General features: G+C 44.5%; 3 protein-coding genes and 1 non-coding gene across 7 annotated transcripts; all 4 read right to left on the bottom strand.

The window, feature by feature from the left end:
- Positions 1 to 66: 66 nt before the first annotated feature.
- On the bottom strand, positions 67 to 7540 carry LOC145708479 (microtubule-actin cross-linking factor 1, isoforms 6/7-like). Of its 2 annotated transcripts, XM_081786148.1 has the most exons (9): positions 6341 to 7540; positions 2242 to 6106; positions 1952 to 2196; positions 1717 to 1911; positions 1542 to 1659; positions 1110 to 1361; positions 779 to 917; positions 523 to 733; positions 67 to 472 (listed from the first exon to the last, which is right to left on the bottom strand). In XM_081786148.1, exons 1-9 carry the CDS (start codon positions 7538 to 7540, stop codon positions 341 to 343), a joined length of 6357 nt encoding a protein of 2118 aa, XP_081642274.1. In that variant the 3' UTR covers positions 67 to 340. The 2 variants fall into 2 exon arrangements, with proteins under 2 accessions (XP_081642274.1, XP_081642275.1); XM_081786149.1 differs by lacking the exon at positions 1110 to 1361.
- TRNAM-CAU (transfer RNA methionine (anticodon CAU)) lies at positions 6176 to 6247 on the bottom strand. The gene has a single exon. It is a non-coding gene; the product is annotated as a tRNA-Met (tRNA).
- Positions 7541 to 7575: 35 nt separating the features above from the next.
- Positions 7576 to 16144, bottom strand: LOC145708480 (uncharacterized). 3 transcript variants are annotated; one of them, XM_081786151.1, is made up of 6 exons: positions 15844 to 16144; positions 13505 to 13674; positions 12931 to 12994; positions 12105 to 12388; positions 9222 to 9349; positions 7576 to 9076 (listed from the first exon to the last, which is right to left on the bottom strand). In XM_081786151.1, the coding sequence occupies exons 1-6, from the start codon at positions 16109 to 16111 to the stop codon at positions 7576 to 7578; spliced, it is 2415 nt and encodes an 804-aa protein (XP_081642277.1). In that variant the 5' UTR covers positions 16112 to 16144. The 3 variants fall into 3 exon arrangements, with proteins under 3 accessions (XP_081642277.1, XP_081642278.1, XP_081642279.1); XM_081786152.1 differs by lacking the exons at positions 12105 to 12388; positions 12931 to 12994; positions 13505 to 13674; positions 15844 to 16144 and adding exons at positions 9620 to 9986; positions 10030 to 10113; XM_081786153.1 differs by lacking the exons at positions 12105 to 12388; positions 12931 to 12994; positions 13505 to 13674; positions 15844 to 16144 and adding exons at positions 9620 to 9983; positions 10030 to 10113.
- A 1470-nt stretch (positions 16145 to 17614) lies between these two features.
- LOC145708765 (plectin-like) lies at positions 17615 to 24808 on the bottom strand. Its single transcript, XM_081786463.1, has 10 exons — positions 23081 to 24808; positions 22738 to 23036; positions 22467 to 22691; positions 22097 to 22204; positions 21805 to 22055; positions 20305 to 21734; positions 19768 to 20211; positions 19253 to 19722; positions 18293 to 18937; positions 17615 to 18251 (listed from the first exon to the last, which is right to left on the bottom strand). Exons 1-10 carry the CDS (start codon positions 24669 to 24671, stop codon positions 18006 to 18008), a joined length of 5709 nt encoding a protein of 1902 aa, XP_081642589.1. The 5' UTR covers positions 24672 to 24808; the 3' UTR covers positions 17615 to 18005.
- Positions 24809 to 25831: the final 1023 nt, after the last annotated feature.

Genomic DNA, 25831 nt, shown 5'->3' with positions numbered 1-25831 from the left:
GTCGGGATTTCCGGCCAGGTCTTTCTTGGTGACCATCTTTCTCATTTTGTTTGATAGAAAATGGCTGAAGAGTGAATAAATTTATTTAAAAGTAAAATGAAACCAAAAGAAGATTAATTACTGTAAGTGTGAAGCATTGCAGTGCACCATCAGAAGAGGGTCGTATTGATAGTAATACCGTGTTTAGGAAAGGAATAAGTGCCCAGGCTATTAAAAGAAATTAGAATCGATGCTGTGAGAGTATCATTTAAGACGTTGGCAGTTGACAGCAGATTTGTTTTTTAAATTAGAAAATAAATAAAGAAGTAAACGAAATAAGTGAAAGTACGGTACTGGCAACTTAGAGTTTCGAGTTTCTCTCGGTTTGAAGCGTGTAAAGTCGGCGGGCTGCTTCGGCGATGTCCGAATCGCCGGTTTTTGAATTCGAACTGGGCGTTTTTCTGCCGGATGGAGTTTTGTAGCCGCTCGGTGTCTGCGATTGAACTCGTTAGAAAGAAAGAAAAAAAGAGTTCATGGACTCACCTTGCGCCCACTACTGCGGTGGCTCATGGGAGAAATCAAGCCCTGCGGAGTCAAGCTCTTGGGGGAAAGAACGGAAAGATTGGGAATTCTATTGTGAGGCGAGGGATCGCGCGAGCCTGCACGTGAACCGGCTCTAGAATTCGAACGCGACGGGTTGCGGGAGGGAATGCGCGATCCTGGGCGAGTGTTTGGACGATCTGTAGGCGTTGTTCTGAATGTTGTTGTGATCAGATAGAGTTTAGGAGGCCTTAATTACCTGATGGGCTGCTGACTGCTCGTAGAGTTGTGGCGATCGCGACGGGATTTTCGCGTGAAAGCTGACATTGTCTGAGACACTCCGTCAGCGAGTGGATCAGTAGGAAACCCATCGCTTCTTGGAGCCACTTTTCCTCGGGCTAATTAAAGGATGTTAGCTTTCGAATTATTATTTAATCGTGACGATCGACATTCATTCGTGCAATTCTGGTATGACTCATACCGTATGAGTTTGTGAAAACGTGAGTTGGTGAGATTTTTGAAAAGATGATTTTGGAAAGCATTTAGTATGGAGAGTGAAAGAGAGGAGTTAGAATAGAAAGCGAGATTACTTCTCAAAGGAATTTTGGAGCCTTTGATCCGCGGTAGGTCGGAGCTAGTGGACAACGTCGAGCCCGTCATTGACAGGCTCTCGTCGCGGTCCAAATCGGTGAGCGAGCCACTGAAATGTCCCACGAGTAGCCCGGACGAGGAGAAGGTCTCGCCCGAGCCACTAGTGTCCACGGAGAAAGTAGAAGGAAGCGAGAGATCAGAGTTGCAGCGAATCAACCTCTTGGAGCTGGCCCATTTTTTACGACAGGCGCCTTAAAAATCAATATCTATCCCTTTTCAAGTGGCAAATAATCATTATCGTGCCGTGAAAACATTTAAAAAAACGTCGAGACATTTGTTAAGATATTACCTTGTCGCCGAACTGAAAACAAAAAATATTTAATGAAGAATTTCTAGGTACAAATACAGACTCAATTTCGAAGTAAATTTACCTCTACAAGGATCGTTTTTGCTCAGGAACTCTTCTAGCGCCATCCAACCGCCGCCAACTCTGACCATGACAGTCGACTTTAAAATTCGCACCAGACGGAGTTGTTGAGAGTCACCAAACTAAATTTGAATGAGAGCTGGAATAACATTTGAATGATGAGTTAAAATAATACGTACTCGATATTTGTTATCGCTAATCTGGTGAATAGCAAATCGCTCGCAGCATCGGCAGCGGCTGACTTCACGAATGACCTCGTCCTCGATTTTCGCCGCGTCTGTTTCTGGCTTGTACTGATCGCGAGGATGCAGCGCGCTGATGAACTCGTAGTAATCAATTTGGCCGTTTCCGTCCCGGTCAAACATTTTAACCACCTACAACGATAAATATCATAGAGGAGGATCTGGCACTAACCTTTCGCATTTCTCGTTCATTGGTGTCAAATCCAGAGTCAATAACGCCATTAATGAAACGTTTATTTTCAATGAAACCGGTGTTGTTCTTGTCAAACGAGCGCATGGTTTCCATGACTCTCGATTTTTTATGGTTCATCCAAGCCATGTATCGCTTTCTCCAAGTGTCGAAGTCGAACTGACTCTCCTCTGCACCATCCAAGGCATTCGCAATTGCGCGCTGCCTTTCTAGAGCTGCCAGCCAAACTGAAATACGTTAGTGAAGATATTTTTCGAAATAAGTTTCTTTACCTGATTGCCAAGTTCCGCTGAGCAGAGCGGCTTTTGAGTTCTTGAATTCAACAAGTCCTTGATTTGTTATTTTTGTGTTACGCTTTAGCGAGCCGTAGCTCTCTCGCATCACATTAGAGCTTGAATTCTTCTTGTAAATTCTGATGAGCTCGTCGAATTCGGTTTGCCTGGCGAGAATTTCCTCTTGAAATTGTTGATGCTCAGCGGCGAGTTGTTTTAAACGCGTGATATCAGCTGGAAGGGGCGAGCGATTTCGAATGGAAAGTTGATCTTGTGCTCCGGTCAGCCAGTTTAGTAGCGCATCTAGACGTTGCTGGGCGTCCGCATCGTCGTTCTCTATTCGTTTTATTCTTTCGCCGAGCTGTTCGATCCAAGCTTGGACCTCTTGCCAGCCAGCAGTGAGTGCACCAAGCCAGTGTTTAAGAGTGCCCACAGCATCAGGATCGGCATTTGTGAGAATTCCGTTTCCAAGTTGAACTGCACGATCAAGTTGGGCTTTGTTCTTGTCCATATCCGCAACTAGATCGCTTTGATTGCGCTTTGCCTTGTCCAGTAACGATCCAGAAGTATCTCCGTCTAAGAGCATGGCGATATTGTCAAGCCTTTCTTCGGCAATGGCAAGCCAGTTGAGCGTATTGTTAACTTCGTCCTGGAACTCTTGAGCTCTCACCTTAGCTCTGGCAAGTTTATCGTCCCGGCGACGAGAAAGAGTTCTCAAATTTTCCCAGCGAGAGCCAAGTCCGGAGATTTGAGGGCGCATCCAAGCAGCGTCTTGCTCCGATAAATCAACAACGAGTCGTCTAATGTCGGAAAAGCTCCGTTCACGCTCCTCAAGCTCTCGTTTGAAATCGCGGTGATTTTCAAGGAGTCGTTCGACTGTATCTAAATCGCCTTCTAATGGGCGGCGTTCCGATAACTCTGGTTCTACTTTAATCAGCCACTCTTCTAGTGACTCGAGTGCATCTATTAAGCGACCAGAAGAGACCATCGAGTCTTGAAGGTCTTTTACGAAGTTCCAGCTCAAGTTCTGCAGATTTCCCCATTTGTTCTGGATGTCTTTCAACTCTACTTCTATCGCCGTGACATCACTCGGTAGCTTTGCAATTTTCAAAAGATGAGCGGCTTCTTTTTTGACATTGTCGTAACCCTTTTCATTGCGTGCTATTTCTCGTTCGATTTCGCTGTGCTTCGTTAGCAGTCGTTTCCCATTTCTAGGATCGCAGCTGCTTTTGGCCTCTTCCAGTTTTGAGCGAGAAAGTTCGATAAAGTCAACGAGCTCAATAACCATTTCGGAATATTTTGTGGCGCGTTTTCTATTCTCTTCTAGGGCCAAGTTACGTCTGTTGGTCGCTTGCAAGCATTTTTCCCAGCGAGAGTGAATGCTCAAAGCTGCATTTTTAACTTGGATTGCGTCTTCTCTGTTGATGTTCGCTCGGAGAGAGCCAGAAAGATCTTCGATAGTTTTTACTTGGTTCGTTTTCAGGCGAATATCATCCTCAAGTTTGCGATTTTGTTCGATCTGCAAGTTGGTAGAGTCTTCGACAACTGATGGTGGCTGCATCTTCTGGATTTGCGACTCAAATTGACCGAGGGACTTGTCCATTTTCTTTGCAGCATCCCAGAAGGTATCAACCTCGAGCTGTAAATTGCCGAGCTTGTTCTTGCGCTCAGAAAGAGCAGTCTCCATCTGTTGCCAGCGAACATCAGGCAGCGCTGCAGGGCATTCACCTCGTTGTTTCACCATTTCCGAAATTTTATTCCGGCATTCATCAGATTGAGCTTTCGCGCCCTCGGAGGATCCTGAATAGGGCCCGTCATTGATAAGATACTCTCGAATATCAGCAGCCCATCGTTGAACCTTCTTCTTTTTCAATTCTGTTGACTCTGCGGCTTCGATTCTACTTCGAATAACGTCGTGTTTTGTACTTGCTATGGATCCGATTTTCGATAAGTTATCAGAAATAGCAATAAGGCGCTTTTGCTTGAGTGGAAATCTTTCGACTGCTGTTTCGCGGAGCTTTTCTAGCGCTCGTTGGCGTGATTCAAGTTCGGACATGATCAATTCTGCCCTGGCAAAATCAGTTTGGAGTGCGCTAGCATCTTGTCCGATTGAGCTCAGAGTTGTTGAACACCTACTTGTCCAGTCGGAAATCTCATCTAGCGCCTGGTCAAAGTGGCCCATTGAAATGAGTTTGTTTTCCGTGTCCCTAACCTCTTCCGCCAAACGGTTCTCGAATTGTCTCCACGATGCTGCTGGAAGAGCAGCAGCGAACTTGGGCGCTTGATTTTTAATGTCGGAGATAACTCTCAGTTTTTCCCGGCAGTCGTCCGGAGAGTTTGGCTCTCCCTGTGCTTTCAAGCGCACATCTGCTGATTGCATCCACGAAAGTGCCTCTCGCGCTTTTCGCTGCATATTCTCGTGCTCTTTGGCAGCCGCTTCGATCTCGTTCTGCTTTTGTTGCATATTCCTGGCGATTCTATCGAGCTGTGATTGACCCTCTCGCGCCATGCGTAGCGCTTCGGAATTTTCGCCTAATGAGCCAAGATCTCGGGCTGTGTCAGATACTTTCTTATTCAAGCCGGCCATTGCTGTAATTTTCTTCTCGAACTGATCCATATCCCGTTTACCATCGTGCGTTGGCTTGATCTCTCGCAGCTCGCCTTCAAGCTGATCCAGTTGATTCTGGAACTGAGAGTTTTTCGCCCAAAATCGCTCAGACGCAGCTTCTGTTTGTCTCAATCGATCGCGCTTGTTCTTGAGCGTATTCTGGAGATGATCCCATGTCGAATCGATCTTTGCCAGCTCTGAATTTATCTTGGGATCGCTAAGTTGGCTTTGACCGGTCTTTTGAAGCGTCGTTTTCGCAGCTTCTAGCTTGTCCAATTCTTTGCTAAGTTGATTCAAATCCGCCATTGCGGCTCTGCACTTTTCAACGTTGCATTCGGGGCGATCGCTATTCGATAGACGCTCATCAATCCGCTGCAAAGCGTTGTTCAGATTGTTAAGACGCTCCGAGTACTGCTGATGTTCGATTGCGAGTTGTTGAGTTTCTCTCTTACGCTGTCGACAGCGTTCGCGAATGTCGGAATATCTGCTCGAGATCTGTGCTGCTTCGTTCTTGACTTGAATCGCTCCTAAAGGCGCGAGTTTATCAGCGGTGAGAACAAGGCGGTCAGCGAGAAGACGTCGTTCTGCAATCTCTTCACTCATCTGGCTGAGATCCTCAATGAGGCTCTCATCTGGTAGGGAAACGTCGTCAAATTGATCTAACCGCACCTCCATGTCTTCAACCCATGGCAAAAGCTCGTCTCGCACTTCTGCATATTTCGTGCTCGCGCGTTGAACCTTTTCAAGAAGATTTTGAAGCTCTCTGCATTTCAGTTCTGTTTCTGAAGCTGTGCTCTCGAGTTTGGATAGCTTCTCCTCGACACTATCCTTCATCCCTTCAGCCAAATCGAAATTCATCATTTGACACTCTCTGGACATAATTTCCCGTGTCGCCATTTTCGATTGAAGAATGGTGGAGATTCTACCAACATCGTCGACCATTTTATCGATTACTTCCGGCTCCGTCAAGTCTAGCGCCGATTTGATCTTGTCAAGGTCGTCGCCGATCTCTCTGTACCAAGCGGTGAGCTTCTCTATCGACTCCTCGAAGCGCTTGACTCGGTTGAGAGCATCGTCGGCGGCTTCTGTTCGCTCACTCAGCAAGCTCTTGATGCGATCGAGAGTGTGCAGAGCATCAGAGTGGACTTGCTCCAAAGGTCTTCCTCCCCATCGTTTTCCGGCTGGTTCGACACCTTTTAGCAGAGAGCAAATAAGCTCGATTTCACCGCGTTGGTCTTTGCACTCCTCCATCATTGTCTAAAAGAATAATAAGTAGGAGGTCTCTAGAATCTTTGTTATGAGAAAAAAAAAGAAAATATGGGTATATAGCAGAGGGAGGTTTCGATCCTCCGACCTCTGGGTTATGGGCCCAGCACGCTTCCGCTGCGCCACTCTGCTGAGGGATGAGCTCGACATTTGCCAATATAACCCAACTTTTTCAAAAATGTATCAAGTACTGAGCCTGTAAGAAAAAGCTTATTTGTGACAAACCTGCATTTCGTAAAGAGTCTCGGGCGATTTTAAGTTCGTAGCAGCGAGAATCTTTTCCAGGGAGTCCTCCGCCCATTCGTTGAAATCATGGAGGAGTCCGTCGAGCTCTTCTGCTTGCAATTTCGCATCCTGAAGCTCCTTAGCTCTATCGGTGCTCTTCTCGAGGAGATTGTTGAAGCTCTGTTGAACTTGTGAATCAGTGGGGCCGCCGAATTGAGCCTTCAGTTCGCCCATGCGCGCGGTGAGTTCATCCTTAAGAGTTTGGACGAGTGTGATTTTCTGGTGAATGGCGTCAGGTTGAGCCTCGCCCTCATGTGTGGACGCAATCTGCTGTTCCCGTTCGTTAATAAATGACAGCAGCTGCGCCTGTTTTCGCGCTCTTCGTGACTCGTCCCTTTCACGCTGGTCTAAGCCCGTTTCTAGCGCTTTGATCTTTCGCTGAATGGAGCGCTTGTCTTCTCGTAGCGAGTTATTACGAATCGGCGACGTGTTTTCACTGATGTCTTCTACAAGCGAAACGAGCTCGTCATACTTTGATCTCAGAGCGTTAATTTCTTCCCGTCCGTATGTTGGTCCCTTTTCAATCGCATTGATCGAGTTGAACAACTCAGATCTCAGTTTATACGCTTCATCGATGTTAGCCAGCAATTCTGTGAGAGTGCCGATTTTTTCGTCCAACTTTTTGGTTGAAATGAAAAGTGCTTGTCCGACCGAGTGCGATTTGTTGCCATGATTTTCAGCTCCAGAGGCAACTTGTGCAAGAAATTCTGCTGCTTGCTGGGCGAGTTTGGCACTCTTTTCCATTTCGGTCACTTGGGTTTGGTGCTGTTTGAGTTTTTTGAGGCAATCTTCAACTGAATCGGGAACTGGTGGCAGTCTGCTTGATATTGCTAAGTCAGCAGTAACAGTAGTTAGGAAGTCTTGTAGCTTGGCAGTTTCTTGCTCGATCTCGCGCGTGCATTTTAGCGCCTCATCGATTGCTATTTTACGCTCTTCAAGTTTTTGCTCCAATTCATTCCACCTCGAGCTCAGTTGTTTCATATCTTGACTTTTGCTCGAATCGTTCAAAGATAGGCAGTCCGCTTGAAGCTGGTTGTATCGCTCTTTTCGCGAGTTAAACTCACTCAGCAGCGCATCAACTTGCTGCCTCTGTGGCTCTAGAATCGCCGGATCAGCCGAAATCTTCCCCAGCACGGACATGAGACTCCATTGATCGGATGTCCAGTCGGAGAGATTTAAAAGCGCTGCTGCCAATGATCAATGTCTTTTGATTTTTGATCCTTGGACAATCGCGCGTCCATGATTTCCTGTTGCACATCGTTAAATTGTTTTTGGAGTTGGTCGACTTCCGACTCTAATTTCGGAAGGTCCTTGGGCTCGTTATCTAGTTTGGTGCGACATGTAGTGATAACAGCTTTGCCGGAACGCACGGCTTCCGCCACGTCTCCCATCGCTGATATCAAAGATGACGAGTCAGCCAGATTTTTCATGATGTGTTCTGCTTTCACCTGGTTCGAATGCCACACTTCAAGCTGCTCTAGAAGTATTTGGCCCACGTTTCTTGTGTTGATTAGTCTGTCTCCAATGCTCTCGTACTTCAATCTCAAACCTTCAACACCGGAAGCAGACGCTCCAGAAAGTCTTCCTGAATTCCTCGGGAGTGTGCCGCCCTGTCTTCTTGTTCTGCTTCTTCTGCGAAGAGAAGCAGTCGAGCCTGGCTGCATAATTGGACTTTCAGAGGTGCTTTCTAAGTACTCGAGCTTGGGCTCGAGATTTTCCCACTTTGTTATCAAATTGTCAAGCTTGTTGAGGTCAGCGGGCAGATTCGCAAGGCTTTGAATAGAAACGACATCGAATTGACCGAGCTCGATTTTGACATTTTCAAACTCGCGCTCACGCTCTGTTTCCCGTCGCTTTTCGTTTTCAAGTGCATTCCTTCGTTCTCTGCTCTGCTCCGAAGCATTCGCCAGCATACGATTCAAGCGATCAAGCCTCAGTGTGACGGGACTGTGATCCGAGAAGTTGCCGGAATCGAGCAGGTAAGACGCCGATTCGCGCAAATTGCCGAGTTTCACTTCACAGGCTTTTGGATTTTGCAATGTTTGGATTTCATTCTCCAAGTGATCAGCGTGATTTTCGAAGTCGCTTAGAAGCTCAATCATTCTTGAAAGTTTTCGCTCTTCTTTTTCGATATCCTCGACGACGCCTTCTGTTCGTCTTTGAGCGCTTGCGAGCTTTTCTCGAACTGCACGTGCGTTTTCTTCGCCACATTTTGACAAAACCTTGAGCGCTGCTTTTTCCCCTGACTCCTTGATTTCACGCTCTGCCCGTTTGATCTCCGTCTGCGAGAGTTTCAGCCTATCTCGTCGTTCTTCTAGCAAGTTTTTATCAGCCCTTGCAGCTCGAGAAACTTCCTTTAGGACTCGCGCGGCGACTTCTGCTTCATTGTTTGCGTTTGTGATTTTCTCCTGGAGTTGCTGCAATTCGTTGCCCATCTCCATTAGTTCTTTCACCTTCATGTCGATTTTATCCGACAGGGCCTGGAAGCCTTGGCGCAGTTTTTGAGTTTGACGGGAGACGCGTTGCTGGTCTCGATGAGAAACAAGCTCGTCCCCAAGTCGACCAATCGCCCGTGCAGTTTGATCCAGTCGCTTGAAGGAGTTTTTGTGGCCATCAGCATCGTGCCGCGCAGTTTTAGCGTCGATAATTTGCTCATTCAAAGTTGCCAAGTCAGTGCTATGATTTCCCGTTAATTATAAATTTTAGCTTCTCGGAACAACGTGTTTGAAGGAAAACATAGGTCTAGTGACCCGGGCGCGTTTATCCCAAAACAATAAACTGATTAAAATTGCCACTTTTTTTGGCTGTAATTAGCGCTTACCTTGGCGCTCCCATAACAGAAAGTCGAATTTCCGCTTCTTGTAGCCATGATTTACAGTTGAGCTCAACTCCTTCGTACTCTTTCCAGACTTCTAGCACATTTCCATAAGCTTGGAATTTTTCCGCCGCCTGAATAGATTTTTAAAAGGAAAATTCTGGATTTCTGCTTTGTTTGTTTTATTTCTCCTGCTTCTGTGCTTGGCAACATGTGTTAAAACCTAAGTAAACCTAAAGCGGCTTCGCCAGAATCTGAAAATAGATTGAAATAGTAATTTTGCGAAGGCGCCTCGATTATTAAAAAGCCGCTAAGCGGCTTTTCATTAAAACCCTTTAAAACTTGACTCAGATTTTCTAAGCATGTTGTCGAGCCAAGTCCTGCTTATAGATAAGTATAATTGCCTCTTCCTGCTGCGAGTTTTCTCCTTCCGAAGAAGTCCTAGTAGCGCTGCGTGCTGATAAAGGGGACAATGTTGGTGGCACTCGGCTGTCGACAAGAAACTGATATTTCAAGTGTGAGGGGCTTTTGGCGCTTATTGAGCCTCCGAGATCACTGGTGATGCTTTCGAGCGAAAGCTCCGAGTTTGTAAATGGCGAGGCAAAGAGCGGCTTCTCGTAAGGACTGGCATTAGCGACGAGCGCTGGTTCGCTGATCAAATCCAATGTCGAGATGGATTGGCGAAGACGGGCGACTGTGTCATTGATTCGGTTGATTTCGACACTTGCTGTCGATTCTAGCGCTTCTCCTTCGATCAAATCGCAGGATCTGCTTCTTAACTATTACATTGACTGTAAAATAATCGCCAATGGACCTTGCGTTAATGTCGTCTTTAATGTAGGCTTCTAACGATTCCAATGCACTTATTTTTTGCCTTGTGAGTGACTCTTCCATCTGATCTAATTTTGGGTTGGCCTTTTTCTCTCTCAGTTGGCTCTTTGTTTATCTAAGAAGCCTCTTCGTTGATTAAGACCCTTTTCATTATAGGAAAAACCCAAAACTGATGAGACGCCAGCATAAGAATTCAACGAGTAATTCTGATCCAGAGAATCGGATCCTTCTTCTGACTTGATCGTCTTTGGAGGCTCTTCGATGTCGATTTCATCGGTCTATTTTACGGTCATCAGAGTAAAATGGAGAGAAAATTAGAAAGAGACACAGTGATTCTAATTTAGCTTAGCCCACGCAGCGTTTTTTATTATCGTGTTTTTGGTTCTTTTAGATTCCAAAATTTAGATATCGATGGAAAGAAAAAAAAACGAGAAATTTATTTTAGAAAATTATGCTATTTTTGACTTTAAACAAAAAATTTTGAAAGTAATTAATTAAATTGATTGAAATTTAGAAAATAATTATTATTATCTAAAGCCGTCTAAATTAAACTTCCATTAGATTCTACATATTTTTAAATCGAATTCAGTCAAAAAGAGTTACTGTAAATATTGACCGTGCCTTTGGTTTGGAGGCGCACACTCCCATGCTTTCTTCTTCTTAGATTGTTCTTCTTGTAGTACCTCTAGTGTATATCTTCACGCTTCAGAAGCTTTTCTTCCCATGAGTCATTCAATTTTCCTCTCTGTCTTTTTCTTTCTTAATTTTCTTGTGGCAGGGAAGTGAGTTTTGCAGTTTTGGCGCTGAGCAACTGACCAGGGACAGTTGGTCCTTGCTCGTGCCAGTGGTTTGATTTGCCGCGCGGCTGAGCTCCTTTGTAACGTTGTAAGAAGGAGGGTATCTAGCTGAGGTTAGGTATTTGAAAAAGGGAAGGTGGCTTCCTCAGCATGCGTGCGAGCAGAGACGGGACCTCCCGTGGGGATAGATAGAAAGAGAGCTTCACACTATCGCACAGCTCAGAGCTCGAGTTCGTTCAAGGTCTCTTCGTATTTTCAGTTGACATTCTCCCACGTAGCTGCCGCTATTTGTTTAGTGCTGATCCGCGGAGGAAAAAGGATCAAAATTTTGCTCTAAACTCGTAAAATCACTCTCGCCCAAGCCGAGTCACCACCGTCTTTGTCTTCCTTAACCTATAAAATGACACCTGCTAGAAATAAGAAAGCGATGCTCTCCTGACAAATGCGCAGAACAAGGGACTCACTCTTGGTCCACTCCGACGGTAAAAAGAATGAATCGGCAGAAGAATGAGCAAAAGTCCGAAAAGAAGAGGTAAAGCCCTTTAGGTTGGGAAAGGTCGTTAAAATTATTAAATGATTTTTCTACGAAAAGACCCTTTCCAATATAGCCAAATGACGCAAACGCCGTCTGCAAGCGGCAGACAAAACTGCTCATCATCGAGAAATTCTCAATCGGCATCAAAAAAAGGACGTCAAAAAGATGAGCATTTTATTTTGCATGAAACCGGGCCTAGGAACATTGATTCAATTCATTCTCTCTGGAAAAAATGTAGCGCCTTTTCTCACGTGCCAGCATTGGCTGCGTGCTTGACTTGGCTCACGTGTAGTTTTAGGAGCTACTGATAAGCGAAAAGGGACTCAGGCATTCAGTTGAAGAAGGAAACTCTCTTTGTCAAATAGTCATTTTGATGAATGCGCCTTTTAGCGCAGAGCGAAATTTACGGCGACGATTATTCACCATGCAGTATTTTCCGGTATTATAAACTGAATAAAAGCGGTTGTAAAAATATTATATGAGTGGCGATTTTCGTAAATCATTATATTCGCAAATACGTAATGACATCAATATTTTGATTTTGGGATCTTTGTCTACCTCAAACCTTGGAAATTAAAATTTCCCCCGTGGAAACGGTTGGATGCTAACGAAGATTTTGCTCATTAGGATTTCAGAAATGGACGATAAAAAATTCCGCTGCGCTGCCAATTTTGCTCGTCAAAATGCTCGGAATTCCGGTTGCGGCTTACGTAGCTCTAATTGTACCTTGTTTGAGAGGAGACCGAAATTTTGCTGGACGCGTTCGTATTTGGAGTCGACTAGGCGATGTCGTTGTCCGTCTTCGCCGAAGAGTTGCCCGGCGTCGTCGAGCTGCAGTGCGCGGCGGAATTCCTTGCTAGCCAATTGGTACTTCTCCTTGCTCATTTCCAGCAGCTTCAGATCTGCCTTCTTCTCGCCTTCTAGCTCCCTGACGAGGTCCTTCAGCCGCGAAAGTTTTTCCACCCGAGAAACATTGTTAGAATCCGTCTCGTCGCTCAGGACATCATTTACTGAAAAAAAAGTAAAGAATTCGCATGGAAAACTAAATCCGGTCAGTCTGACATTATTGATGATGGCATTTTCACTCGAACGGATTCCTTACGGAAAACTCCTTCACACACGTCAACAGGACGTCATCTGTCGAGACAAGGATTATTAGCGGACACTATGGAGGACTTGGCGGAAATATTTGGACAAGAATCCTACCACTATTATGATATCTTATTCAGTGAGAAAATATATGATATACCGCGATTATCAATTCCTACTGACTTATATTTGCGGGAATTTTAATTGTTTTTGAAAATTTTTTTTTTCTGCAAATTTTAGTCAGTAGTCAGTCAGCAATGAGAATCGCGGTAGAATTTATTTTTTTTTATCAAAATTTGAAAACTCTGCTATGAGAGGAAAAATAGCTTTTATATTCAAAATTAAATAAGAATAAATAAAATTAAATTTTGAATAATTTACTAAAAAATAAAAAAAATGATTATTCATCAACTAGTTGTATTATTGTACTAGACGATTAGTGAAGCGCGTTCAGTAAATTTACCTGCTGAGACGTTTTCTAACTCTTTTTCGACTTCTTCTAGATAGCTCTGTAGTAGTTCGTGTCTCTAGAATTTAGGTTTTTTGTCGGAATGATAAATTCTGGCGGCGGTGTTTTGGTAAACCGCGGTTGAGAGAGAGAGAGAGTTCCTTTTTTGCGCCGTGGAGAGGCTCGGTACATTCATTGGCCAATTTGGTGGTGCAGGTGGGTGCACCAAACTGTTTGCATTTTCGTGCACCTGCGGCCCACCCTTCAACCTGAAGGTCTCTCGCTCTTTCTTACCGCGTTTGAGGAAGGGCGGCTCCTGTCACTTCCAATTACTCCAGAAAGGAGTAATCCAGTTAGGAAAAAAAAGAAACTTGTTTGGCAAATTTAGGAGTAAGGAAGAGCTAGAATATATCAGAATTTTTCAACGTTAACGATTAGAATAGATGCCAAGAGCCCCCGCGGGCGGGACTATGGCCACTGCTCCACTAAATTAAGCACCAAGAAAGTCAAGGTCACCCATTTTTAATATTCTAGTAAACAACCGCGATCGGCTTGAATCGGACGCGCTAATGAAGAGCATTAGTTTTACCTGTTCAAAGTCACTCAAAATTCCCATTAGATGAGAGTAAGACCGCGAGGCTTCACTTGCGGTCGTGCTTGTTTCATGGAGAAGATCTTCCAGGGTTGACGCGTCGAGGTGAAGTTGCTGGGTTTCAGCAGTACTCAAGTCTTGGTTTCGCGAAGTCGAACGGGAGGTAGCTAAAGTAGAATATTTACTGAAGAGAATCCAGAAATCAGACTTGAAAACAACTTTTTGAGGATGTTCGGAAAGTTACTGCTCAGACAATGTCTACATTGGAAGTCTCAATGGGAAACTACAAGATTCTCCCTAACATTCCACTCATAACCTGTTTTCCAATTCCTAAAGATCACCTCTGAACTGATACTGATTCCATTCCGACTTTCCAGTTGTGACCAGACTTCCCAGACTGAAGTAGAAAATCCCTTATCTTATGGCTGGGCCCGGCAACCTGAGTAAAAAGCCTGGGTCAGGAAATAATATTGAGTACCCCTAATATTCTCTTATTTAAGAATCCTGACCATATTTGGACTTATACTTCAGTAAGTATCCAGCCATCATACTAGATCAGATGAATAATCGGATCTTAGACCAAGAGAATCGAAATTCTCAACGAGAATATGTTTTATAATTTTTTCCTATGTGATGTATTTGTCCGATGTTCCATAATTGGCAAATTTCTTGAGAGAAAATATGTGAAGATTCTGATACGAGTTAAGCTTGAGGCAGTGGAGGAAGCTATTCCGTCTAGCTCGGGAGGCGGGAGTCTTCGCCGCCGACGTCATTTCGGGCGCCCTTCCGAAAATAAAAAGACAAATCGTACTGATCAGTTATCCAAAAACAAAGAATACAACTTTGAAAAAATAGTCGATTTTGATATCGAATTTTGAAAAGTAAAAAGATGAAGACCCGCGTGTACAATAAAGCTGATAAGCCTCCATTTTCCTACGGCGTGTTAACCGCGCTCGTGATTCGAACTTTTCCAGAAAAACGCGCTCGCCTGGGGCAAATCTACTCAAAGCTCGAAGCGCTTTTTCCCGCACTGGCCTCGTCTAAATCAGCTTGGAGGGATTCTGTACGACACAATCTTGTCCAGCGCGAGTTTTTCGTCAAACAGAAGAGCACAGGCTCCCATGGATTCTGGACAGTAGAAGTTGCCAAAATTCCTGAGGCGCAGTTCAAACGCCAAACGAGAAATGCATCTCCGACTTGCACGAATGGCACGATGGCGCTTGACATCAGAGAAATCTTCAACTTTGAACAAGGCGAATTCAGAAGAGGACGTCTCGAGAACCAACCGCCCAGAGCCAGTTCTGAACCCTGCTTGAGTCACAGTGGCTCTGAGGGCATTCAATCATCAGCGTCGAGCCCGAGCGTCCACGAATACCACGGTTTCACAGCTTCAACTAGCGAGTCAAGTGTCGATTCTAGCGACAGTCAGGCACTTGCGCTCGTCACGCATGCTTTCGTGGCACTGCAACGCTCAGCCGCTACTTTTAACGAAGTGTGGGAGAAGATCATCCTCCTTGGTGGCGAAAGAAGCACATCGGAAGAAGAGGTCTACGAGCTTTTAACTACGAGCACGATCTTTAGACATCACGTGTCCGAGAACGGAGAGTTCTTTCAAATCTCCTTCAGCAATTTAGCACAGTACTACCGCTATTCAACGCTGACCCATTATTTCTGTTCACGATAGGTTACAAAACTAGAAAAAAATAAAGATATGTTCCAATTTAATCTGTTTGTGTAAATTACGCATCTCCGTTTCTATATTTTGAATTATACTTGGCAAGTGACAAAATTCTCCGAATCAGGGCTCCATTTAGCATTAATATTCTACTGTGATCCGCACGTGTTTTAACTCGTTAGCATCACCAAGGCACGCAAAGACAGTTGTGCCGAGTATAAAGCTTTCCAATCTGACAAAAAGGCTATTAGTCTCTGCCATGGCGCGATTGAGTAAGAGATTCTTTTGGATAACCTTCAGCTTTTTGATCCAATATTGCCAGAGCTTTAAGATCCGAAATGAAGATACAGGTAAAAGAGATATAAAGAATTTTCAAAAGAGTCTTCTATGATTTCAAAAAGGAAAATTTCAGACCAAAAATGGCAAAACTTTGAGTCTTGGATAAGGTCTTCTTATCCAGAACTAGAAGATCAATTCTCCACAATTGGACTTCGAGGCAGGTTTTTGATGATTTATAAATTAAAATAATACTTGATTAAAATTATTCCTTAAAACCTAAAAAGGCTATCGCTAAACCTAGAAAAGACTTTATATCGCATCACTTTCCTGTTAGATTACGTCCTCCTCAAGGCATTGAAATAATAAACTGAAAAATAATTACCTGCAATTTCCAACACTTTTGGTTTCTTTTCTTTCAACTCCCTTGCCAGTTGCTGGAGCTTTGTAAAATTAGTCTGTGCTTCTAAGAGATCGTCGGGGGGCGTCACTTTTAGTCCATCACTGAGAGCTAATAAAGATAATCGCATCGATTCCATTTCAGATTGTAGTCCAGAAAGATCCCTCTCCGATTGTAACTTTGACAGATGGGATTTCAGTTGCTCCTGCATGCTCAAAAAGCTAGCCAGAAGTTTCTCAAAGTTGCGTTTCATTTCTTCCGTGTTCGATTCAAGCTTCGACAGGCGAGAACTGTATAAGGGATTCGAATTCAAATTCATAAATAAATTTACACCTTACTCGTCCTTGATTTCGATCAAGGATGAGCGTGAACACATTCTCCAGACTGCTGTCTGGAGAGCTTTGTCTGAGTTCGCAGGAATTGCGTTAAAACACAAGTTTCCGGGGAGAAATCGGAAATCACGATAACGTAAAAGGGAACGCGCTTCCGAATCCGTTCCTCGTTTGTTTCCGATCATCGTCTAACGTCATTTTCGCGCTGCGTTCGTATTTTTCGATCACTTCCACTGCAAACCCTGCCGCGGCATTTACGACGGGACGGCGGGAGACGACTGTTTCGATGATCTCCTCGATTTCAATTATTACATCGCCAGTTGCTTTCAGCGTATCAGGCAAGACTTCTTTCGGTTTTGATGCATTACTTTTTTGTACATTATAATTAATATTTTAATTTATGTACAGTATACATTGACAATGTAACATTGTATACAGTAAAAACCGCTGGTTTGGGACACCAAAAAATCCCTCTGGTTTGGGACACCCGGGCGAATTAACGATCAAAGGCACGCACCCACGGGGGTGTTTTTAAACTTACCGCTTTACCCGGAAAGCGAGAGTGGCGCGCGAGAGCAAAAGTGAAAATACTTCTAGTTTGGGACACGTGCGTCTTTTTTTGCTCGAAGCCGCAAACGGTTTCTCTATTTTTAGCCATAATTCTACTTTAGTATCAATCGGAATTCTAGCAAAAATTAGTCAGAATCGTGCTGGAACCGTGACTAGATCATTTTTCTTCTCCTTAGTTTCGTCAATCCACCTGGCTATCTCGGCTACTTTCCGTTCCGCCATCCCAATTTCGTCCTAAATAAATCCGTCTTCTTTCTGTTTCGTTTTCTTTCCCTTCTCTAGTTTCAAAGGCACCCTCTGATCAGTGAAAAAAGCTGACCGCACAAAAAAATGATGATGACCACACGTGATGATCCATCACTTTGCCCTGGTACGTGTTTGGGGCACACAGTGTGTGCCTAAATGCTTCGGAAGATTTTTTTTCGGCGCGGGCGTTACCGTGCTAAGACGCTATCCTGAATAAACTGTCATATAAATTTTATCTCGCCAAGGAAAAGCGAAATCTACCAGTATCATCCTTTTTCCTACTGTCATTTTCAAGGGACTACTCTACATTCAAAGTAATGAACAGTGGCGATGAGAGTTAGTGACTACGTTCGATTAGAACATATTCAATACAAATTTCTGGGCTTAGCGACCTGTCTACAAAACCTGAGTCAGGTTCTCATCTTTTCAATCAATCTTTAAATTCTGGCGAAGACGCTTCGTGGCCTCGTTTTATAAAAGCCGCTACGCGGCTTTTCTTTTGAGATACTTCAGACTCTGACTCAAGTTTTGTACGCAGGTTGCCGAGCCCAGACCAATAAAAATCTCCATAACGAATACCTGAACGTCTTAGAATCAAAAATCAAACATTTGATTGCCTTATTTGAGATTATTGAATAGTTTATTCATCACAGAACTCGCAAGAAGCAAAGTATTCACAGATAAGAGTACTGAAGTAGTCATAGTAGTAAGCCATTCGTAACACTGAAGGAATTTTCTTTTTTTTTTCTTGCTTTTTTGGATTTTTTTCGAATAAATGGTTGAAAAGAAGGTTCAGAGAAACGAAGATCTCAGATTGATCAGTACTCAAATATATAAAATAATATACAGTTAGCCACTGTAATAAATAGATACAGTATTTAATTCCATGCACAGTTAGTCACAAAAAGAAGAGACAGAGGTTGAGGTGAACGTAAATTGAAAATAGGCCAAAGTGAAAATAATGTTAAATTTATAAATATATATTTGAGTTAGTAAGCGTTAGATCTGGCCAATATCGAAGGTGTCGAGGTGGCGCGTTGGCGAAGTGCCGCGGGAAGAAGCTCGGGATGAAGCGATTGAAGAAGCGCGAACGGTGAGGCCGGAGTCAAGCTTGAGGGAGCGCTGCTTGCGAGGCCAGGCAGAGAGGACGAGAATGCCCTCCTTGTCGACCTCGGCCGCGTCAACCAACTTTGAATACGTCGTCGTTAGATTCGTTCGGGGATCGGTCAGCTGTCTCGAGTGACGCTAGAAACCAATTAAAATAGATGGGGAAAGTACATTTTTACCGAAAAGTCAGCTAAACGCTCCGCCTTTCGACTCTCGATCAAGCCATGATCGACTGCTTCATGTAGCGAGTGGAACTCTCGCTTCTGCACGTCATACACGCCTCCAAGAACAATTTGATATTCCAAGAATCTCGTCATTGCTTCATAACTTCCTGAGCCGCTTTTGAGAGCTTCAGGCAGACTCAAGCAATTGCGTTTGCCAGTTCTTCTATCTGAGAAGCCAGTCCATGCTTTGTACGCCTCCGTCAGTGTCGAAAACGCTCGGTTGGTGATGTACTTGGCGCTCAGAGCTTCATTCGGTGTGAGCCGCGCGCCGGAGCTGTGAAGAATGATTCCTCCAGTAACTGCTTGTGCTTCGAGCAATCGCTGCTCGGTAACAGAGTCAATCAGTTTTCGATCAGTCGCTTGGGAAATCGAAATTGTTTCTCCAGTAGTCTCATCCTTGATTGCTCCGATCGCAACGCGGAAACCGTCTTTTGCTAGTTTCAGGAGACGGTTTTCTAACTCAGCGGCGGAGACAACTCCAAGCGATGGGGTAGGTTCGCGAGAACCCATTGGTGTGGAAGCAATTGATCCGAGATCAACGGAGGAAGATGTGCAAGAGAAAATGTCAGATTTAGAATCGCGGCGGCTGTCGATCGAGGTCTGTTAGTGGGTGATACTTGATGCATTAACTAATCTGTGGCACAACTACTCATTATCTCTTATTATCTAAACCTAACCTAAATTTTTCAAATAAAAGAATTCCTAAAGCTGCGCTCGGTAGTCTGGGTAGAAAACCTGCGTCAGGTTCTAAAAGTTCTAAAATTAAAAGCTTAGCGGCTTTTTTTAAAAAAGCTTATTTTAGCTTGTTTGAAACCTGACTCAGGTTTTCTACACAGTTTGCCGAGCCCAGGCCGAAGTAATCAAGCATTTAAAAATTTCATGCTACTTATTCACGTGCGTTTTCTTTCATTCCGCATGCGAAGATTTTCTTTCAATAACTTTGTATCTGCATAACCCTAACTCGCGCTCATGCGTTACAGTAAGAGGAATGGATTTGCTTTTTCCGTAGAGAATGTCGTCGATTTGTTCTTGGGACTTGCCCTCTTCTGTGAGCAGCTGGACAAAGAATTCTTCATCGATCAGACCCCTGCTGAACGCGGTTTGGCAATTGAGCTCTTCGGATGTGCTGGGATCAACAACGACTATTTTCTTCTTTCGTGGCTTTGATCGTTTTGTCTTGGCAAGATTGATTCGGTGAACTGGCAGGAACAGGCGGCCCGTGTCGTCCTTTACACATCTCAAACATAGCTCTAAGTAACTCAGTCGCTCCTCTCGATCTGGATCCGTGAAGAACTTATTTTTTCTAATCTTTTGAAGGTCGTTCTTTTCCAAAAGGCCAGCCTCGAATGCTTGTGGGATGGAAAAGTATCGCCCAGTTCTTGGTTCTAAAATCACTTCATGAAGAAACTGCTATCTCAGCTTCCAAATACCTATCACGCCTCCACATGCGATCTGAATTTCGAGATGTCTGAGCGCTTTCGATTCAGCAAGGGTGCCCTTGTTCATCATGCTCTTCAAAGAGTTCTTATCCTTATCGCCTTTGTAAGCAATTCGGGATCTGTTGAGGGCATCGCCAGTGGACATATCAATCACTCCGTTTTGAATTGCATCGTTGACCGTGAGCTTTCCATATATCGCATCGATGAGAGCACCAGTGCTCACAACTTGGGCCTCCATCAGCTCAAGGGCATTTCCAGGTTTGATAAGCTTTTGTCGAGAAGCATCCCAGATCGACATCAGGCGACCTTCGACAAAGATGCCGGCAATAGGCTCACAACCAATGAGTCGACGAGAGAGCTGCTGTTCTAAGTCACTTTCAGACATGAAGCCAGCTTGAGCAGCAGCGTAAGTTTCGTCAGAGATCATTTTATGCTCTGAATTTTTCGATTAGATTTGAAAAAATCCAAGCTAGCTGATAAAAAACGATAGATAAAAGAGTGACTAGAATACATTATGAAAAAACTTACGGTGGTAGAAGCTAAGAGGAGTTCCCATGATGGATTGGATTGGTTTTCCAACTGGCTTTTTATTTCCAGCAATAGGAAGAAGAAGACATCGCGAACTTTCATCTTTTTCGCACTTGGCGCAAAGCTGTTCATAAGTCATTGCTTTTTGGTTGAACTCGTAGCACTGTGGAGCCATGTTGTCCCAGCTGCGTGTCCACATCGCTCTCTTGCTGGCGACGTCAAGAGGCAATCGGAATCCATTGGCAATATTGAAAACGCCGCCGGTAACGATTTGGGTGAACAAAAGCCGGCGAGCGTCGTCTTCGGATATCATTCCGATTCTTGCTGCTTCCATAGTCGAGACGAGTGAGCGATTTCTTCCAACAAAACCGAGCACAGCAGAAAGTCCATTAGTCAAATCGCTAATGAGCTCTCTATCGATGAGGCCTTGTTCAAATCCAGTATGAAGATCGTATCGCTTGGCGCTTCCAAGTCCACAAAGTCCGCCAGTCGCTGCCTGAGCCTCAAGAAGATAGAAACTCAGATCCTGATCGATCAATTGGCGACGCTGCGCATCATAGATAGAAAGGATTTCAGTCACTCCACTTCCATGGGTGATTTTGACTCCTCCGATCGGTGGCAAACCAGACAAATATCGTTCTAACGAGTGTCGGAATTTTTCCATGGTGATTTTTCCACACTCGAGTTCGCGCACAGCAGTCTCGTCAGTACAACCAGCGTCGATGAGCTCGGTGAGTCTGACTATTCCACTCGGGACAGTGAACATGATATCTTCGCGTCGTAACTTTTTCGTTGTCAATTGGTGCGTTGTAGGCAAGTTAGAGGCGCTTTTCGATTTGATTGATTGAGAGGTAGATGATGCTGATTTGGTAACATGTTCTGGGGTCTTGCATCGGGCATTAGAGTGATTGTAATTACGGCTTGCTGGGCTCTCACGGGATTGATTACGCGTGTCGTTCCACAGTGAGCTTCTTGATGCGCGTCCCTCGCCGCGTCGCTTTGGACGCAGCACTAAAAAGTGGTAGCCAGTTTCTGGCTCTTTTTGGCAGCGTCGGATAAGCTCAATATAGGTAAGATTTTCTTGCGTATTGGGATCGAAGAAGCCTTTGGTGTCGTCAGTGGGGTCTTCTAGTTTTTGATTGGTTTCGGAGTCGAAGAGTCCTCGTCGGAAAGCCACATTAATTGGAACTCGATGGTTGGCTCGGGGATCGATAAGCCCTCCCGTAGCAATCTGAGCTTCCAGAAGACGAATCGCTCGAGTGTCGGCCACTAAGCCTCGTCGCATAGCTTCAAAAAGTGAGAGAAGTTTTCCTCCAGCACGAGCATCTGGCCAGCCGGTAACAGCTCTTTCTGCTCGGCGAAGAGCATCAACTTGATAGGGGTCAAGAAGATTCCTGCTTATCGCCTCTTCAACAGAAAGTTTCTCCGATCTAAAGAATAATGAGAAACTGCACAAAAACATCGCATTGAGTTTTTAACTATCAGTTTTTCTATATTCACCTGATGGGGTCGATAACGCTCCCAACAGCGGCTTGAGCCTCAAGAAGTTCTAGGGTGGTTCCTCTTCTGAGCAGGCTCCTTCTGCAAGCTTCATTTAGAGTAATCTTCTCGCCAGTTTCTTCGAGAATGACACCAGCAACGGGCTCTTCTCCACAGAAAAGCCAAGGTCGCAGTTGCAGATCAAGATCGGACGGAAGGAGATCACCAAGTTCAAGCTTATCTGCTTGATCTTTTGTAATCAGTCCAGACCCCTAAATTTGTTTTACCACTGTGGCTGTCAGAGATTGCTTACCTCGAGGGAAGAAAGATTTGCTTGTCCCTTGAATCCAGTATCGAACTTGACGTCGTTTTCTCGCTGAGTGACAGTGGACTGCTCGATTTCATAACGAGCTTCGGACTCCTGAGTGTGTTTGATATATTTATTTTTCATCATCTCCAAAAGCACACATTTTTAAAACACCTTTTTTGAACACCAAAGTTTTAGAACCATGAAAGTCATGCGTTTTCGTGAACTTTTCTCTTATCGAGTTAGAAATGAATGACAGTAAATGAAGACAGAGAAACACCCGGATAGCAAAAGAACAATAAATGCATTTTTGCATCGGAAACAGCACCCAGTTAGTAAACACCATTAAAGTCACCACGTTCATTTTTTCACTAACCTCTTGCGCCTTTGTTTCGCGAACTTTGATCTTCAGTCGTTCGATCTGCTCGGCGACCATTCGGCCGAGTTTGTCGTACTTTCTCGTAACGGTCTCAATTTCAATTTCGACATATCGCTCGAGAGTTGGGAGAGAAAGCGTTTTTTCGCAGCTTTCAGCCCACTTTTCGCAATGAGCGTTGGCATCGCGAATGATTTCGTTGAGTTGTTCTCCTTGTTCTTCAACCTGAAGGAAAACCATACGTCTTATGATCAATATTTTGCTGGCGAACCTGAACGAATTCGTCCTGAAGCGAGTTGATTTCTTTTTGGAGTCCTTCAACTTTTGACAATTTTCGCTGGATGGCTTCAGAAGTTTCAGCTTGAGTTGCAAGAATCGAGTCAAGCTCCTTCTCCTTGTTTTCGACAAAAGTGACATGCTTCTTGATTGACTGTTTGAATTTGCCAAGCTTGTCGAATGCATCCTTTACATCAGTTTGGCGTCGAATGATCTCAGTCTTTGCGTTGCGCCATCGAGCAATAAGCGATTGAACGAGCACCGTAAGTGTTTCAAATGACTCATCAGAGTAGCCTATAAGAAAATGAGTCGGAATTCATTAGCACTTTTTAAAAAACCTTTAGTTTGCATTCTAGTTTCAACAGATTTGACCTCCGAGTGCGAGCTCTCCAAGCTGAAGAAAAGTGGTTCAATCTGACTGAAGGAAGCTTGGAGCTCTTTCAATCTCTTCAACTTCTCGTCCCGTTCTTCAACCGTTTGCGAAACGATCTCGATTCTAGTGAGCTCGTCTTCAGTGTTTTCGAGTTGAATTCGAGCTCCACCATATTTTTCAACACAGTTTCTGAATCTTCTGCATTTGTCTTCGTAAACGTTCCAGACGGAATCAATTGGACCCCAGAGGCCAGTGATAGACTCGAGCATGCTACGGAGTTGAGTCGCGATTTCAGTATCGACATCGCGAGATTTTCGGAGCATTTCCATCGTACTCTTTGAAGTCATGTCAACTTCTCTGCCGATTTCTTTCACTTCAGTCGACAAGGCGGTATTTTCGGTCAAAACAACTTCTAGGTCAGAAAGTTCGAGAGGAGTGGGAGTGTTCAGTTTCTTCGTGATCTTCTCAGAAAGTCTTGTGAGTCTATCCTTGAGATTGGAAACAAATTCAAGCTGTTTACCAGCTTCGCGAGTTTGATTCTCACTTTGTCTCAATTTCGAGTTGTTCAAAGCTGTTTTCGAAGCCACTTGGAGGCGCTGTTTGACCGCATTCCACTGCGCTGATAGGTCCTCACTAATGCTTTGAGCTTGGGCCATATCTCGATCTTGGGCTTCATGGGCAACTGGCGCATGTGCTGAGGAGATATTTGCAGCGAAAATGGACAAAACAAAGGTCTCATCATCTTCTTTTGTGGCAGCATAAGCACGTTGGGCATCTTTTGAAAGTTTTGTTAGGAAATCTGGATCGGCATTTTCAGATTCACGCTCGAATCGCTCAGCTTCCAATGTCCATTTAGCCAGAACAGCCTGAGCTTTCTCAACCTGTTCTGTGTACGCTCGGAGAGCTTTGAGTTTATCGATAGTGTGCTTAGTAAGCTTCCAGACACGCTCCCAGGCGGATTGAAGTTCTTGGCATTCTTCATTGGGAAGTTGAAGCTGGTCGCACTCATTTCGAAGCGCCTTGTACTCTCCTTCAATACGATTGTTGAAAACGTCAAGGACTTCTTGTTGTGCCTGGAGCTCATTGTAAAATGTCGCTACAGTCATCTCGTGTTCAGCGCTGAGTACGTCAATTTGCTGAGCGGACATTTTCTCGATCTTGGCGATGAATTCCGCGATCTTGCTTCGGAGCGAGCCGACGCTGTTTTCATGCTCGCGCTCTCTGATCTTCTTGTCGAGCTCTTTCTTGTTGCTTTCTAAGGCCATGTTCAGTTGCCATTTGAGCTGATTCCATTCATTCATATGATCATTCATCTCGACGTTTAGTCTATTTCTGTCGAGGTCATTGTCTGGTAACTCGGTCAAATGGCTCTTGAGACCAGCGAACTTCGGATCATTTTCTGGAATTTCCTTCTGGAGTTCTTGTAGCAATGCCATCTTGTGTTCGTAATCGTCGATAGTCGAGCATACAGAATCGGCAGAAAGTGTCATTTGGTACTTCTCGAGAATAGCTCGGGTAACTGCGAGTGCATCCATCGCTGATTGCAATTCGTTCATCTTATGTTGAATTCCCGCAACATTATCATCTGCTTTTGCTGTGCACTTTGCAAGGATTGAGCGGCTTCTTCAAGGCGTCCTTTCAGAACACCGTCGGTAAGGTTAGGGTCGTTAATCATAGCGTTTATTTCGTTTACAAGCTCGCGAACGGGACTTCGGACATTATTGAGTCGTTTTGAAAAGTCGTCACAGCGAGAAAGACTGGCGCGGACATCAAAGCTCTCAGCGTGCTCACGGCGCAACTCTTTATCGGCAGCGTTGGCAATATGTTCAAGCTCGTTAAGCAGACGACTAGCATCATGGATTCCCCGCTGGCTCGCTTCTGCTGCGTTTTCTTGGCTCTTGAGGATAGGGATTTCGCTTTCCAGCTGATCGATCTCACTCTTGAGCTTGTCCTTTAGCGATTGAAGGCGGTCCTGTAGTTTTTGAACAGTGAATCCGTAGATGTACTCGTCAGGGTCGGGAATATTTGACTCTTGTTCGACTTGCTGTCCAAGAGCCTTTGCTTCTCCAGCTGCTTCACTCAAAGTCTGAAGAAGAGCATCTTGTGCACCAAGCTCGAATGTGGAATTTTTAAGAAGGCGCAGTTTTAGTTCCATCGCCTCTGAATTTGATGTTGCCTGATTCAGCTGCGAATTGACCTTCTCTTCCAATCTAGCGATGATGTTTTCTGTAGCTTGAACTTGTCCGATCACAACTTGAACTTTTTGGACTTTTCTAATGTAGACTTGCGACAGAGCCTGGAATTGGTTGACGTCCGCTCGAATTTGTTCCAAATCGGCCTTCGCGAGCTCAATACCCTCTGGCGCTTCTTCAGATGCTTCCAACTCGGATAACTCCCCATGGACTCGGTTTGATCCAGCACGGATTGCTTCAAGATCATTTATACTACGCTGGGCATCTTGAGCGGCTTCGTGTGGATTTTCGAATGCGATTGCAATCGATACTCGATGAAGAATGTCCTTCTTTGCATTATCCAATTTCTGTTGCAGTCCAGCGAGGTAGTCTTTAAGACTCTGCGCTTTTCGTGCTAGCTCTTCTCGGAGTTGTTCTCTTCGAAGGCGTTCTTTTTCTGCCTCGTTCGCGGCGTGTTCCTTGGCTTCCAAGTCATCAATGTGTCGTTGACAATTATTGATGATGTTAGGCATTTCATCGTAGTC

This window comes from Oikopleura dioica, chromosome XSR, assembly GCF_907165135.1.
Source record: "Oikopleura dioica chromosome XSR, OKI2018_I68_1.0, whole genome shotgun sequence".
NCBI lineage: Eukaryota > Metazoa > Chordata > Appendicularia > Copelata > Oikopleuridae > Oikopleura > Oikopleura dioica.
This window is presented reverse-complemented; position numbering and strand designations above follow the sequence as displayed.